A 14,484-nucleotide genomic window follows, 5' to 3' on the forward strand; every position below is an offset into this window, starting at 1 on the left:
CTGAGTTCCCTCCCACTTCAGCATGCCCATCTGTTGCAGAGGCCTCCGGTCAGGAAGGTTGAGGCATGCTGCCAAGCCCTATGAAGCTTTTATTGCACTAAATCACAGCAGCCCCAGGAAGGTGTTCATAACACTTCTCGGCATTTTCCCCAGCAAAGGTATAAAAGCCTGTTTGTCAAGAGGGATGGCGAAGGAAGCAACACCCCTGGCCCAAGGTGCTGCCAAGGAGCCTGTAATATCCAACTAGCACTGCCCTTTTATTGAGCAAGTACCAAAGAGTCTCAAACTGTGATCCATCAGTGCATAACACGGCAGCTCCTGAACTCCACGAACTATGGAGCATCTGCTGCTGGGTTCAGAAGAGCTGATGCACTACAAGGCTTTGCTCCGGGCTTGACAGCTCTTCAATGATGAGAGCAGCAAGCCCACAAAGCAACAGCAATGAGGAAACATCTCTGCCACAATTACTGAATGTTACTGCCAGAAGAGGATGAAGGCAGAAAGGGAAAGGTTGCAGCAGGGACTGATAGGACCAGAGGAGCCATGTACCAGGTGGGGAGATAACCTGCCAGGACACATGTTCAGGGAGGGGACAACTGAAAAAAAAAAGCAAGGACACTTGCTGGCACATAGAAACAGAGTCTAAACACAGCAGTAGGGAAATGCGACCCAACAGCAGTGCTGGAAGCAAGGGCTTCAGGACTAGCTCTCCCAACACCAGCAGCTGGTGGGTACAAGCAACCAGCATTTCCAGCTCTTGGACCAGATCCCTGTGGTGCTTCCATCAGAAGCTAGCAGGGATCTCTGAGAATGGAAGGGGGTAATGCCTTGCATGTACAAAAACGAGCTTTAAAAATATCAGAGAATGGGTTAGGTGGGAAGGGACCTTAAAGATCATCTAATTCCACCCCCCTGCCCTGGGCAGGGACACCTCCCACCAGGCCAGGCTGCTCCAAGCCCCATCCGACCTGGCCTTGAACCCCTCCAGGGCTGGGGCAGCCACAGCTTCTCTGGGCAACCTGGGCCAGTGTGTCATCACCCTCACAGCAAAGAATTTCTTCCCAATAACTATCTAAACCTCTCCTCTTCCAGTTTGAAGCCATTACCCCTCGTCCTATCCCTACAAGTCCTTGTAAAAAATCCGCCTTCCAGCTTTCCTGTAGACCTCCCCGGAGCCTTCTCTTCTCCAGGCTGAACCCCCGCAACTCTCTCACAGCCTGTCCTCACAGCAGAGGGGCTCCAGCTCTCGCAGCATCTCCATGCCCCTTATGTGAGATTTCTGGGAGGCACAGGGTGTTAACGCAGGCAATGTTCATATATGTATCAGCCCTAAAAAGCCACGCTGAAAAATGGTAAGAGGGATTTTTTTTTTTTTAGGCTGACCAAGTTGTGTTTTTAAGGACAACAAAACATTGTTATACCCATAACCCAACCTCGCAAACCCATGTTTCATTGACCATCAGTCCTGACCACCTCCAAAGCTTTCAAAGGAATCCAGTCCTGAGCTTGGATGTGCATCTCATTAGCTCCAGTTTCACTCTTTCCAAGGTTCTTAACAAGGATGTGGTTTAGTAGATGCTCAGGTTCACACCTGTGGGATTAGAGTGTTCAGAAAGCAGGGGGATTTCTGTACGTATGAGATTTCATGACTAATACTGCTCCTCTCACTCACAACGTGTGGGGGAGTTTACAAGAGAAATGGCGGGGGGGGGGGGAAGAGAAGCACACCATTCACAGAAAGCTCATGAAGAGACCTCCTTGTAAACGTTGTAGATGACCCTGAACAGCAGAAAAATCACCAGGATCTTGCAATTTCAGTCACCTGAGACCTAAAGCTGCCAATTTTGGGTTCATTCCCAGGTGACGATGGCCCTTCCTACTGTATGTAACCAAACCAGCCACCTATCCTTGCCTATTCTCGGCAATTTTCTAGGGGAAAAGATAATTTTGTAAACATGGTAAGCTTCCAAGGAAAATGGGGGAGACAAGACAAGTTCCCACTTACATTTTGTCTGCCTCAGTTTGTATCTCGGAAGCGCTCATGGTTGGGAAGTACAGCATCAGCCGTGCCTGCTGCTAAGCAGAGAAGCCAAAGCCATTTGCAAAGGGAGATAGTATTTTATCCTATTTGACAGGGAACTAAATAAGATAAAGAAAATAAAGATCCCCAAAATCGTTCAATACACAGTAACTGGGGAAAAAAAAAAAAACACAACCAAAAAGACACAGCGCCAGCTAATAACAGTGGCTTCTTCTCTTTGATGAATAGGTTAAAAAAAATTTCATTGCAATTTTCTTCTGCAGAATATCTCTTCCCCCACTCCCACCTAGGATGATTTCCCAGGTGTGATATTTGCTGTGTACAGACAACATGGGTTTGGAAGCAATAAAAAAAAAAAACCCTGAACAAAGCCAGCTGATAGATTTAACTTCATGTTTATACATTGCAACCCATCAACATCTCCCAGGTGGGTACTGATCCTGCAACATCCCTGGGTGGATTTTAAAAGATGCTGCAGCCTGGACTCTACCCCTGGAGCAAGAGTTATTCTGGTGTTGTAATACCCAGCAGCAGTTCATTTCGGGTGAAGCGCACAAGCTGTGTGCAGAGCGCTGTGTTTACACACTGCAATTAGCAGTGCCACGCTCCCTCTGTTTAATTGCTGGCAATCCATCAACAGGATCACGGTATCTGGGAGCTACCTCGGAAGCTGCCACCTGAACTTCAGCCCTTTAAAAGCACATATGGCAGCTCCAAGCCAAAGCTTATTTACCCACAGTTTCTGTGTTCAGGCCGATGGAGCCCAGTTCAGATAATGCACTGACTTCGTAAGAACTTCCTTGGTTGAATACCTGATGAACAAGCTGTAGTTAGATCAGAAATTGCTTCCTCACACCAGCTACAGAGATTATAATGGTCTGGATCCCAGCAAGACCATTTTTTCCTCTTTTATATGCCTTTCATCTTAAAAAAAAAGAAACAAATTAAAATTTAAAAAATGTAAAAGGGGATCCTGCCATGAAAGCTGAAGGCGCACAACAGAAAAAGGAATTTTGCAGCTGTTCAAAATTTAACAAGGACACCAAGTGTGCAGGTTGGGTACCTTCAGCCCCCCTCCTCCATTCTCAAAAGGTCAGAGGAAAGCAAGAGATAATTACAATTCTAGCAAGCAGTCTCCCAAAAAAACTTGAACTGGAGCTTACAATTAAAATTCTCATTTTCATGTAAATTTTTAATGTGTAGTAGAAAGCTTGCTCTGCATACATTTGGGGGAAAAGGAGAGGAATCATTAAAACTCCGGCTCTCGAGCTGCAGCACAATTCAGAAAACAAACATCCACAGTCATTGGCAAAAGATTTCAAGGACACAAGGTGGGGTCATAACCCAAATTTAGTTGAAGGCCTTTTATTCTAGAAAGTTTGGTCATTTAAAAAGAAAGCAGATAACCATGCTGTAGCCTACACTAAAAGTTGGTCTTTGAATACGTGCCTCCTTTCTAATAATTACAGAGTATAAACATAATATGTACGTACCCTATTCCTTCCTTCCCAGGCAGCTCTAGATTGCTGCAAGACTTAAGACCTCTCAAGTATGCCATATTTTATACAAACCATGCTCAAAAAGCATGTATTATGCTACAATTAGCTCTACTCTGGGCTTACAGTGGCTGAGTTACTGTAGGGTCAGATAGAGAGCAATACAATAGGTATTATCATCAATATACCACTGCCTTTGTGTAAATCAAAGAGACACCCAAGTTTAGTACAATACTTTCCTGGCTAATCCCTCACAGATACACCTACATATTGTGGAGCAGTTGATACTCTGGAAGGACAGGATGCCATCCAACTACAGGCCAGTCAGCCTCACCTCCATCCCTGGAAAGATGATGGAACAGCTCGTTCTGGGCATCATCTCAAGGCATGTGGAGAAAAAGAAAGCTATCAGAAGTACTCAACATGGATTCACCAAGGGGAAATATGTCTGACTAATCTGATAGCCTTCTGTGATGGCATGACTGGATGGATAGATGAGGGGAGGGCAGTAGATGTGATCTACCTTGATTTCAGCAAGGCGTTCGACACGGTCTCCCACAGCATCCTCATAGGGAAGCTTAGGAAGAGTGGGCTTGATGAATGGACAGTAAGGTGGATAGATAACTGGTTGAATGACAGAGCTCAGAGGGCAGTGATTAGGGGCACAGAGTCTAGTTGGAGGTCAGTGACGAGTGGTGTTCCCCAGGGGTCAGTACTGGGTCCAGTCCTCTTCAATATATTCAATGACCTGGATGAGGGGATAGAGTGCACCATCAGCAAGTTTGCTGATGACACAAAGCTGGGGGGGGTGGCTGACACACCAGAAGGCTGTGCCGCCATACAGAGAGACCCGGACAGGTTGGAGATCTGCGCAAAGAGGAACCTTATGAAATTCAGTATGGGCAAGTGTAGGGTGCTGCACCTGGGGAGGAATAACCCCCTGCACCAGGACAGGTTGGGGCTGACCTGCTGGAGAGCAGCTCTGTGGAAAGAGACCTGGGAGTCCTGGTGGGCAACAGGATGATCCATGCGCCAGCAATGTGCCCTCGTGGCCAAGAAGGCCAATGGCATCCTGGAGTGCATCAAGAGTGTGGCCAGCAGGAGGAAGGAGGTCATCCTCCCCCTCTGCTCTGCCCTGCCCTGGGGAGGCCACAGCTGGAGCACTGGGTCCAGTTCTGGGCTCCCCGGTTCAAGAAGGACAGGGAACTGCTGGAGAGGGGACAGCAAAGGGCTGCCAAGATGCTGAGGGGACTGGAACACATCTCTTATGGAGAAAGGCTGAGGGATTTGGGTCTCTTCAGTCTGGAAAAAAGACGGCTGAGGGGGGATCTCATCAACGCTTAGAAATACTGAAAGGGTGGGTGTCAGGAGGATGGGGCCAGGCTCTTCTCAGTGGTGCCCAGAGACAGGACAAGGGGTAACGGGCACAAACTTGAGCATAGGAAGTTCCACCTAAACATGAGGAGGAACTTCTTTCCTGTGAGGGTGGCAGAGCCCTGGCACAGGCTGCCCAGAGAGGTGGGGGAGTCTCCATCTCTGGAGACATTCCAAACCCGCCTGGACGCGTTCCTGTGCCACCTGCTCTGGGTGACCCTGCTCTGGCACAGGGGGGTTGGACTAGATGATCTCCACAGGTCCCTTCCAACCCTATGATTCCATGATCCAGAGGGGCCTGGACAAGCTTGAAAGGCAGGCCAATGTGAATCTCATTAAGTTCAACCAGGCTGAGTGCAAGGTCCTGCACCTGGGTCAGCACAATCCCAGGCACAAACCCAGGCTGGGCAAAGAACGGATGGAGAGCAGCCCTGAGGAGAAGGACTTGGGTGCGCTGGCGGATGAGAAGCTGGGCTTCATCCCCAGCAGCGTGGGCAGCAGGGCGAGGGGGGGGATTCTGCCCCTGTGCTCGGGGGAGACCCCCCTGCAGTGCTGCCTCCAGCTCTGGGGCCTCAGCACAGGAGAGACACGGAGCTGTTGGAGCGGGGCCAGAGGAGGCCCCGGAGATGCTGGGAGGGCTGGAGCCCCTCTGCTGGGAGGATGGGCTGAGAGAGTTGGGGGGGTTCAGCCTGGAGAAGAGAAGGCTCCACGGAGACCCTCCAGTCCCTCAAGGGGCTCCAGGAAAGCTGGGGAGGGACTCTGGATCAGGGAGGGGAGCCATAAGATGAGGGGTAATGGATTCAAACTGGAAAATGGTAGGTTTAGATTGGATATTAGGAAGACATTCTTGGCTGTGAGGGTGGTGAGCCCCTGGCCCAGGTTGCTCAGAGAAGCTGTGGCTGCCCCATCCCTGGAGGGGTTCAAGGCCAGGTTGGACGGGGCTTGGAGCAACCTGGTCTGGTGGGAGGTGTCCCTGCCCAGGGCAGGGGGCTGGAACTGGATGATCTTTAAGGTCCCTTCCAACCCAAACCATTCTATTACACTGTTGAGGTATTCCAGCACAATCACAGGAGACAGTTATCAAATGTCAAACTTTCTAACCCCATCTAATACCTTTAGATCTTGGCAAGTTTTCCCACCCACACTGAAAGCCTCCTCAGGCAGAGTGGAGATCACTAAACCCCAGTGCTGGGAAATACCCTGTATGTTGGGGTAAGTCCATCCCTGCTTCAGAGCTTCACTCAACTGCAGAGATTGGAGTTTGCCGTACAAACAGTCCTGAATTTGAGTGATACCATGAAATGCTCTTCCACCCAATACGGAGAGGCAAATGGTTTGCAGCCTGTGGAAGTTACCTGCTTGCTCAAGCAGCCAAGGACTATTTGGCAACTAAAGAGGTTTCTCACTCATCTCTTACACATATCCTTGAGTTCCCACCCATTCTCTGCAGCATTCAAGCACATGCAAATAGACCTGTCCAGAGGACAATTAGCCTTCATTTGCATTTTCCCCTCCAAGTACAGTGCTACAATCGCTCATTCCAGCGGTAACACCTGCAAGGCACTTTGACAGCAAGATGGGAACAGATTCTTCATACCTTGGTTTTGCATAGCCTGTAGCTAATTTTAGACTTTCTCCTTTTTCTCCTGCAACAGCGACATTATCACCATTTCTCTATTCAACAAAATGGAAGTTGAGGCCTCATACAGACCTTAATAAGACTGACTCAGAGACAGGACATATTTTTAAGCCTAGCTCAGGTACTTTAAACACAACAAATTCCTTTCTAGAACAAGAAAAACAACTGAAATTCCAAGTAGAATTGGAAGGCTGCCACTGATGTTTTTTGGTAAAATAAATCAGTGCAAGCACGGCCAGATTTCACTGAAAAAATTAAGTCAATGGCAGTTTTTCTATGGATTCTTAGCTAAGCAGCAAAATGTTCTGGTTCACATGGCATATGGAATAAGGCATTTTGAATATTTAAGTTAGTACATGCACACGTGCCAAGACATTATGTCCCACTGTTTTCCTGACAAAGTCTTAAAAACCCAAGTACACCCTCCACTACGGATGTGCCCGGGTATTCGCTCAAAGGAAACTTCTGCTGGCTCAGAAGCGGTCACTCCGACTAAGCTGGCCAGACTGAATGAGGAGGAAAAACAGCACCAACATTTCTACTTTGCAAAAGGAAATTTGTTTTACGCTGCACAAACGCAAGCCATGACTTTTCAATTCCCGTGGGAGCTGCCGGCCAAGCTGCACCACCAACAATCGATGCAATTCAGAACCAGGAGCGGTTTTGGCACAGGATCTGCCACCCAGAAGTGTTTTCTCCTTAACAGCCTCTTTTCCAGACGAGAAGCACTCCGCAGCCAGGAACATCCCTGGTTATAGACTTAAAAAACAAAACAGAGCTGCTAACAGTCACCGGAGCAAAACTAAGCCCTCAAAAAAAAAAAAAAAAAATCAGTGAAAGCATCTCCTGGGATCATTGCCAGGAGAAGTGAGATTTAAGTTTTGTGTGGTTTTTTTTTTTTTTTTATTTCTTTAAGTAGTAAGCACACTAGAAAAAAACAACCCAGACAGCTTGAAAGCACAGAACTGTAATACACAACAACCATTACCCAGAAGATGCAATAGGGCAGAGCTTTGACAGCAGTGTTTTCACATTTCTTGCTATAAACACATCGGGTCTCCCGAGACCCCATCTCACCGCCCCAAACAACAGGGAAGGCACGAGTCCAGACCCACTGCCTGGATTCCCTCTGCCAGAGCTCTTAAAAACTGCATTTATCCAGGGAAAGGAAAAGTCACCTCTAACAGCTCCTCCATTTATCCCCAGCTAGTTCTCACCTCCTGCTGCCTTTCCCCACCTATGAACTTATTTTTACATGCACAGAAGCTAGAGACTACACAGAAATACAGTTCCTACTGTATTTCAGCCAAAGAAACACAAGCCCACCAATATGACACAAAGCAAGGAGCAAAACAGAAGTCCCCCCAGTATCAAAAGGAAAATACGGGCAGATTTGGCCAAATCCATACCACTCAATCCCTTTGGAGCACCATGACCAGCTAACCATGCCCATCTGCTGCATCAACCACATGGTGAGAACTTCTCACAGACCTCCAAGCCATGGGACCAGTGGTTTCCATGGTCTACCCAAGCCAACAACAACAACAAAAAAAATAATCAAATATCCAGCACTTTCAACCAAGACCCACACTCATCCGCAAGCCAAACGTCATCAGGAAGAAGTGATGCGGTCAACTACCCACCTTAGTGGTGTCATCATGTGACCGCTGGTACCGTTTCCAGCGGCAGCCGTAGATCCCCGTCAGACAGGACAAACATAGCTGTGGCTCGTAGTACTGCAGCGGTTGGTGTTTAACCATGCTCCTTCCAGCCCCTCAGGAGCGAGGTATCAGAAATCCATCAGGTCCTGGGAGAACCCTTCAGCAAGAGAAGAAAAGAAAGAGTGGGGAGGGAAAAAAAAAATTAAAAATGCCAAGCAATATTTCAATACATTAACAAGCAATTTAATAATTAACCATGTCCTCTGGCTATTGAGAGGAGGAATGATAATCAGATCTATTCCCAGCCCTGCCAACATCTCCGGCTTGTTACTCAACGAGACCGAGAAGTTTAATTAGTTTGCAAGTTTTATTTCCTTGTGCAGTTTCTCCCACACCACTAAAAGTAAATGTGTTCATAGGAGTTATCAGGAGGAAAAGCCACACAAGGGCAAGAGCAGTAGCAGATTATTTGGAGCCCAGATGATTAGATTTTTATGAACGATTGAAATGTAAAGAACCATTGCTTCTGCAAGCACAACCTTAAAATTGATTCAGAGACCTCTGCAAAGTTGAAACCCAGCCAAGCTAAATCAGTTTATCTTGAGCATCCTATGGAGCCGGCAAACCAGCCCCAGACGAGGAGCTAACACTTCTGCACATGCTGGAAGACGCAGATATTACCCTCTCCCTTTCTGTGCATCTCAAACAAGTGCTCACAGGGATGCAGAGCTGGCTGCAGCCTTCACCGAGGAGAAAGGTCCTCCCCTCCACCTAATATCATTCACTCCCAAAGGACCAGACTGACTCCAATCATAGAATAGAATCATGCAATCAAAGAATGGTTTGGGATGGAAGGGACCATTAAAGACCATCTAGTCCAACCTCCCCTGCCACGAGCAGGGACATCTTCAACTAGATCAGGTCTCTCAGACCCCCATCCAACCTGGTCTTGATCAATACAACTGCTCTATTTGCCATGCATGGAAACATCATCTTTTCAAAGGAAGGTACTCCGCTCCATCAATTACACGCTTTGTGCGTCATAGGGCTGGGTTTTTTTAAGCTATGTATATTTAGATGCTCACTTTTGTCTCTGGTGAGATTCATAGCAAGAACAGACCAAGTAATTGCATGCTCTTACTAATTCTTAGAGTCAGCGCTTGGGTATGGGAACCTCAAAGCAAGTGTTTGCCAGCCTAGTGGCGTTACACTACTCTCAGCTGTACTAAACTCCCACGAGGGGGTTTTCCACAGGTTCCCGGTGTACAAGTCTACACCCGCAGCCCCACACACGGCTGTTGCGGGGATAGTCAGTGCACGATGAGTGATGCTCAGCAGCAGTTGAACTTGCAGAGTGCTTGGTTACCTTTCCAGGGTGTGCACAGTTGCGTGCGTGGTACGTGGGCAGTAAGGAAATTGCACCCTCTCTAGGGGAAATTTCATTTCCTTATACACAGGATCCCCAGCACTCAGGTCTTGCAAGAAGTTGTGACAGTTATGAGTAGCAACATCCTCACCGGCATCAGCAAAGCGTGACAGGGCTTAAGGAAATAACCTAGCCACCTAAGAGCCTTTCATTGCCACGTCCCATGTAAGGAAGCCTCCAAGAATGGGGTTGACTGTTTTATCGTTACAGCCGATGCATAACGGGATGCTGCAGGCATTGCAAACACTGTGGCACCACCTAGAAATGTCAACGAGGACACAGACAGCTCAACCCTTCCAGCTTCTGTCCTTCTCTGTGTCCATTTACACGCTGTGCTTCACACTGACAGCCTAGGACAGCCCTGATCAGACTTTCTCTAATCAGGACTCAGCATCCCGGAGGCAGACAGATCCTGCCAGTTGTTTGCTGTGGTTTCAAAGCCCACCAGACTGTCACCACGCTGCCTTCAGAGCCCACAACCCATAGGTCCTCTGCCTTCCTCTTATACAGACACCCAAAACAGAGCTTTGTCCTTTCAGCAAACCTCTCTAGCGCTCTGGGCATCGCGCGAGGCATTGACCCAGGCAGAGGATGTGAGATGTGCAAAACTTGCTTATCAGTTCATAGCTGGCCCGTATCCCCACGTGGTTTTGTCCATCCCCTCCGGGAGGACATGCAGGACAGAGGCACAAACACATCCAGTCTGAAACGAGAGCTGGTCACGTCACCCTGCGCTCTCCCGGCTCATCTGCCCCCAAGCGCTGCTGTACCACCTTCCATGGCCTCGTGCTCGAGGTCACCTCCCTGTCTGCGTTTCATCTCTTCTCCTGCTATTTATAAAGCTCAGCATTATTAGTCACAGCACAACTTGCCTCCTATCTTCAGCTTTTGCCTGCTTCAAAAGCATCCCTACAAAATGAGTTTCCCGGTCTGCCCTCCCCGTGAGCCAGCAGCACACTGTGGGCAGAAACAACTGTCAGTTAGAATAGGACAGAAACGCTGAGGACACGCAAAGTTAGATGCTATTTAAGGGTCTTGGACAAAGCCATAGTTCTTTGCCCTGAAGATCTTAAGCAACGAATGATGTACGAGATGCTGTGGGCATAAGAGTTACGCACAGCCTATTAACAACTCCATATTACCATCCTGAAAACCTAGCCGGCTACATTACAAGAAATCCTTCAAGAATTAATCTCCAAAGGACAGCACCTCCACCGATTTCCACCTCTTCCCACTTTAGTTATGCAAAGCAAGCAGGCAGACAGACCATCTCTCTCTCTCAAAGCTTTGACCACATATTTTTTTTTGCTAGCTTACGAGAGTTGCATTGCAAACTCCAACACAAGCGCTACACTCGAGTATTTCATCACTCCACTCTTCTGGGAAGCCCCTAGATGTTCTCCAGTCCAGACACCCGGAGACGCGGTGCTGTACCCCAGCCACACGCATACGGAGTGTCACAGCTGCCAACCCCTGACTTTTCAAATGGAAATCCAATTCATCAGAAGTGGCAGGAGCCTGGGAGCTTCCCTTTGGAAATAATGTAACTTGTTCTATGGATCCATCATTCTGTTAATACAAGTTGAAGCTTATAAATAAGTCCCTGAAACTTCCCAGCACAACTCACAGGAGGCAACCGATAAGGCTGGGAAGGGAATAGGGTGAGTTTGGGCAACCACCACAAATTAGCCCGTACGTGAAGAGTTTCATCTCAGGACTATCACCAGGATCCCTGATTCAACCTGTTCAAGATCAAAACATCCCTCTCGTGACTGCGTATTCAAAGCTATCAGTTAAAGGCATGAACTTTGCTGCACAACCAGCAATACCAGAGGCAGCAAAGCCTTTTCAAACAGGATTGCTTAAATAAGGTATGAGCGCACTGCAGAGATGGAGAGGAACCAGCAATCAACCCTTCTCCCTGAAGAAAAATCCTACCAGGAACCCAAACAGCCAGGGTAGGTGCAAAAGCTTTGAGTTTATCTTCCAGTTCTGAAGAGCATCTACCAACCTCCCGCACCAGCATGTAATCCAGCATCTCCCAATCTCCTGGCAGAGCCCAGGAGGGACACAGGTGTTTTCAGCACAAAAGGGCAACCCAGAAGCACACCTTCCCACCAACACCATCACCAGCAGGCACTGTTGGAAGGTTTTAAGAGCAGCAGAAGCCACTAAAAGCAACCAAGAGGATAAAAATTACAAGCAAGAGAAAAATACTGGTGAAAAGGCTCCATAAGCCACCAAGTGAAGCTCCCACCGTGGTTCCTCGCTGAACCCCAGAACAGGCAAATGCTATAGGAGCCCACAGATTCAGTCTGCTCTCCATTAAAAGCAGCCAGGAAAAGCACAAAGAAGAAATCCAACACGCGTTTTTTTAAAAAGCCATTCCTAAATGCAGTTGGATTGCACGAGGCACAACCTACAAGCCAAAAAATCATTCCCTCTTCTCCATGAACGTCACGGGCAGATGCATAGAAGCCCACAGCAGAAATGCAAACACAAAACACAGCACCCATCCTCCCCACCGCACACACAGACACCTGAGCAGTAACAGGAGACGCAGGAGGAGACTGAAGCACAGCAAGATGCTGCTCGAGAGAAACCCCACTGATACCATCTGTCCAGAGATCCTTGCTTGGCCAAGATCACGGACTAAATACTTACTACTCCTGCTTCCAGAAATGGATTTAATGGAGAGAAGCAGAAAGTCCATACCTTACAATCACTGTTCCCATGACATTTACAGCTTTGCGGTGGAGAAAGCAGGCTATGAATGATTCAAACCTCTGCTGGTTAGCATTACATACAGAAATGAAAACAGGAAGCAAGACAACATACATTAATTATTCAAATTCAGCAACACGCACCAGAAGGGAGGAGGAAATAAAACAGAAAACACAAACCCACACAACCTATCAGCCTTGACTTTAAAGATCCATCATCTGCCAGTGGCTACAAACTTCTTTAAGCGGAACAACAGAGTTTGCCAGCCAGCTTGCCCAAAAAGCGGGAGCAGGGTAGACTCCATCTGCAAATACAGCAGGAGCATTTTCTGAAGGCTCCAGGATGCCTAATTAGCACATGTTGCATTCCTGAGATACTGGACTGCAGGTATCCGTTACAGCCTGTGACACATTATTCCTTTCCAAACAGCTTTGGAGAAAAAAAAAAGGCAAGAGAGAATTCAAATTGAAAGTTTAAAAGGGAAGCTCTCTGGGGAGATTTGGCCTAAAAATCTGGCTTTTTGTCTCTGAGTTAACTCCTCCATCCCTGTTGCCTTAGAGCAATACCTGGAGTGGAGAGGGAACAGAGCGATCAGGACCAATTGTTACACCACCTCTAAAGCTATCATTTTAGCAAAGGGAAGAGCAACAGCACAAGTTCTGAGTAAATAATGTGAATGAAGACACGGAATAGCAGGTTTAGCAGCACCTAACCCTTTCACCCGGCTTGGTACAGTCCCTCCCCTCCCCTCTAATCCCCCCTTGAGATTTTTTTTTTTTCCCTGTTGACCCAGTTTCACACAGGTCACACTGATCTCATTCAGCATCTTGGGACAAAGCTTTTAATAACCCAGAGACAAGCGGCTTACCGCACATCCAGCAACACTACCGACACCACTATTCCAAATACCCAAGTGGTTTAGTCAGGGTGGTTTGGGAGGGAGAGGCAACAGCTATGGGTTCTGCCTGTCTTACTTTGACCTGCTGCCTCCAGCCTTCTTCCAAAGGGCTAGGCTGGTTCAGTACAATAAGTACACGACTCCTTGCTTGAGCCTTCCAAGGGCTCCTAAATTGGATCAGCACATCCAAGAAAGAACAAAAACGTAGCCAAGGATGCTTTAATGCATGCTTACGACTCCTGAAGTCTACAGAGATGCTGGAGTGCACAAACCCAAGCACTTGGGGAAGAGGAGACCCATGGTCTTCTACACCTCCATCCATCAAGATACTGCTGGAAAGACCCAGCAAACGGGAAGTGCAGGCTTTCCATGAGGAGGCTCCCATGGTTTCAGAAAGGCAAATTTGTTTGGAGAGCATAGGGGGACAGTAGAGAAATGCAATCGCCGTCACAGCCATACCTCCGTGTGCTCCCTCCCTATCTGGAGAGGCCAAAAGGCCATCACAGCAATGGGACACTCAAAAGGCCCAAGCACACAAGGCGCAATCTCCCAAAAATCAGGCCCAAGGAAACTCGCCCTACTTGCAATGCAAATAAATCAAATAAATGCAGAAAATACAGTCTCCAATGCTGTTTGAGATTATTATTTTTTTTTTAGCTAACCCATTTTAAGAGAGCTTTGACAGATTCTACCAATTTCCACATTAAAAGAAGTGTTTTTCCTCTCACTGGTGACTCATGGGATCACTGTTTATCAAGAATCTCTGTATAATTTCAACATCTCCATCTCTTATTAAAATTGCTATCAAGCTAGTTACACTTTAAACCCTGTTAAGCAAATAATTACCTATACCGATTTGGTGAGAACATCACTGATAACCAGTTATCCCTATTGATATTCTTGTAAGCTTTCTCATCAATTGTTTCCTTAATTATACTGGAAAATCCTGATTTTCCTTAAATGCTTTCTAAACAATAGAAGTTAAGCTCTTCCAGAGCAAACCTTCCAGCTCTAAGCACAAAAAAGAAATCCCTTCTATTGCCCAGCCAGGACTGAAACAATTTGAAGCAGTAGAAGGAACTGATCTAAATTCTTGTGACTTTCACAGACTCTTCATGGTTTTCATAGCAATCTTTCATTTAATATACTGAACTCATCCAAACCAAAGTAACGCAATTTCACTTTCCTCGACTTGGAAGATGGAAGTGGAAGAGGGACAATATCG

The 14,484-nt window shown here is 47.3% G+C and overlaps 1 protein-coding gene across 6 annotated transcripts in view; it reads right to left on the minus strand.

Annotated features, from left to right (window-relative positions):
* GDPD5 (glycerophosphodiester phosphodiesterase domain containing 5) overlaps positions 1 to 14,484 on the minus strand; it is a 193,796-nt gene that overhangs the window by 117,169 nt on the left and 62,143 nt on the right. For all 6 annotated transcript variants that reach the window (XM_054188891.1, XM_054188892.1, XM_054188893.1 and 3 more), the window contains one exon: positions 8,194 to 8,368. In XM_054188891.1, the coding sequence (XP_054044866.1) occupies positions 8,194 to 8,310 (117 nt within the window). In that variant the 5' untranslated portion in view covers positions 8,311 to 8,368. The remainder of the gene's footprint in view (positions 1 to 8,193; positions 8,369 to 14,484) is intronic.

Source organism: Rissa tridactyla, chromosome 1, assembly GCF_028500815.1.
Source record: "Rissa tridactyla isolate bRisTri1 chromosome 1, bRisTri1.patW.cur.20221130, whole genome shotgun sequence".
In the NCBI taxonomy this organism is placed as follows: domain Eukaryota; kingdom Metazoa; phylum Chordata; class Aves; order Charadriiformes; family Laridae; genus Rissa; species Rissa tridactyla.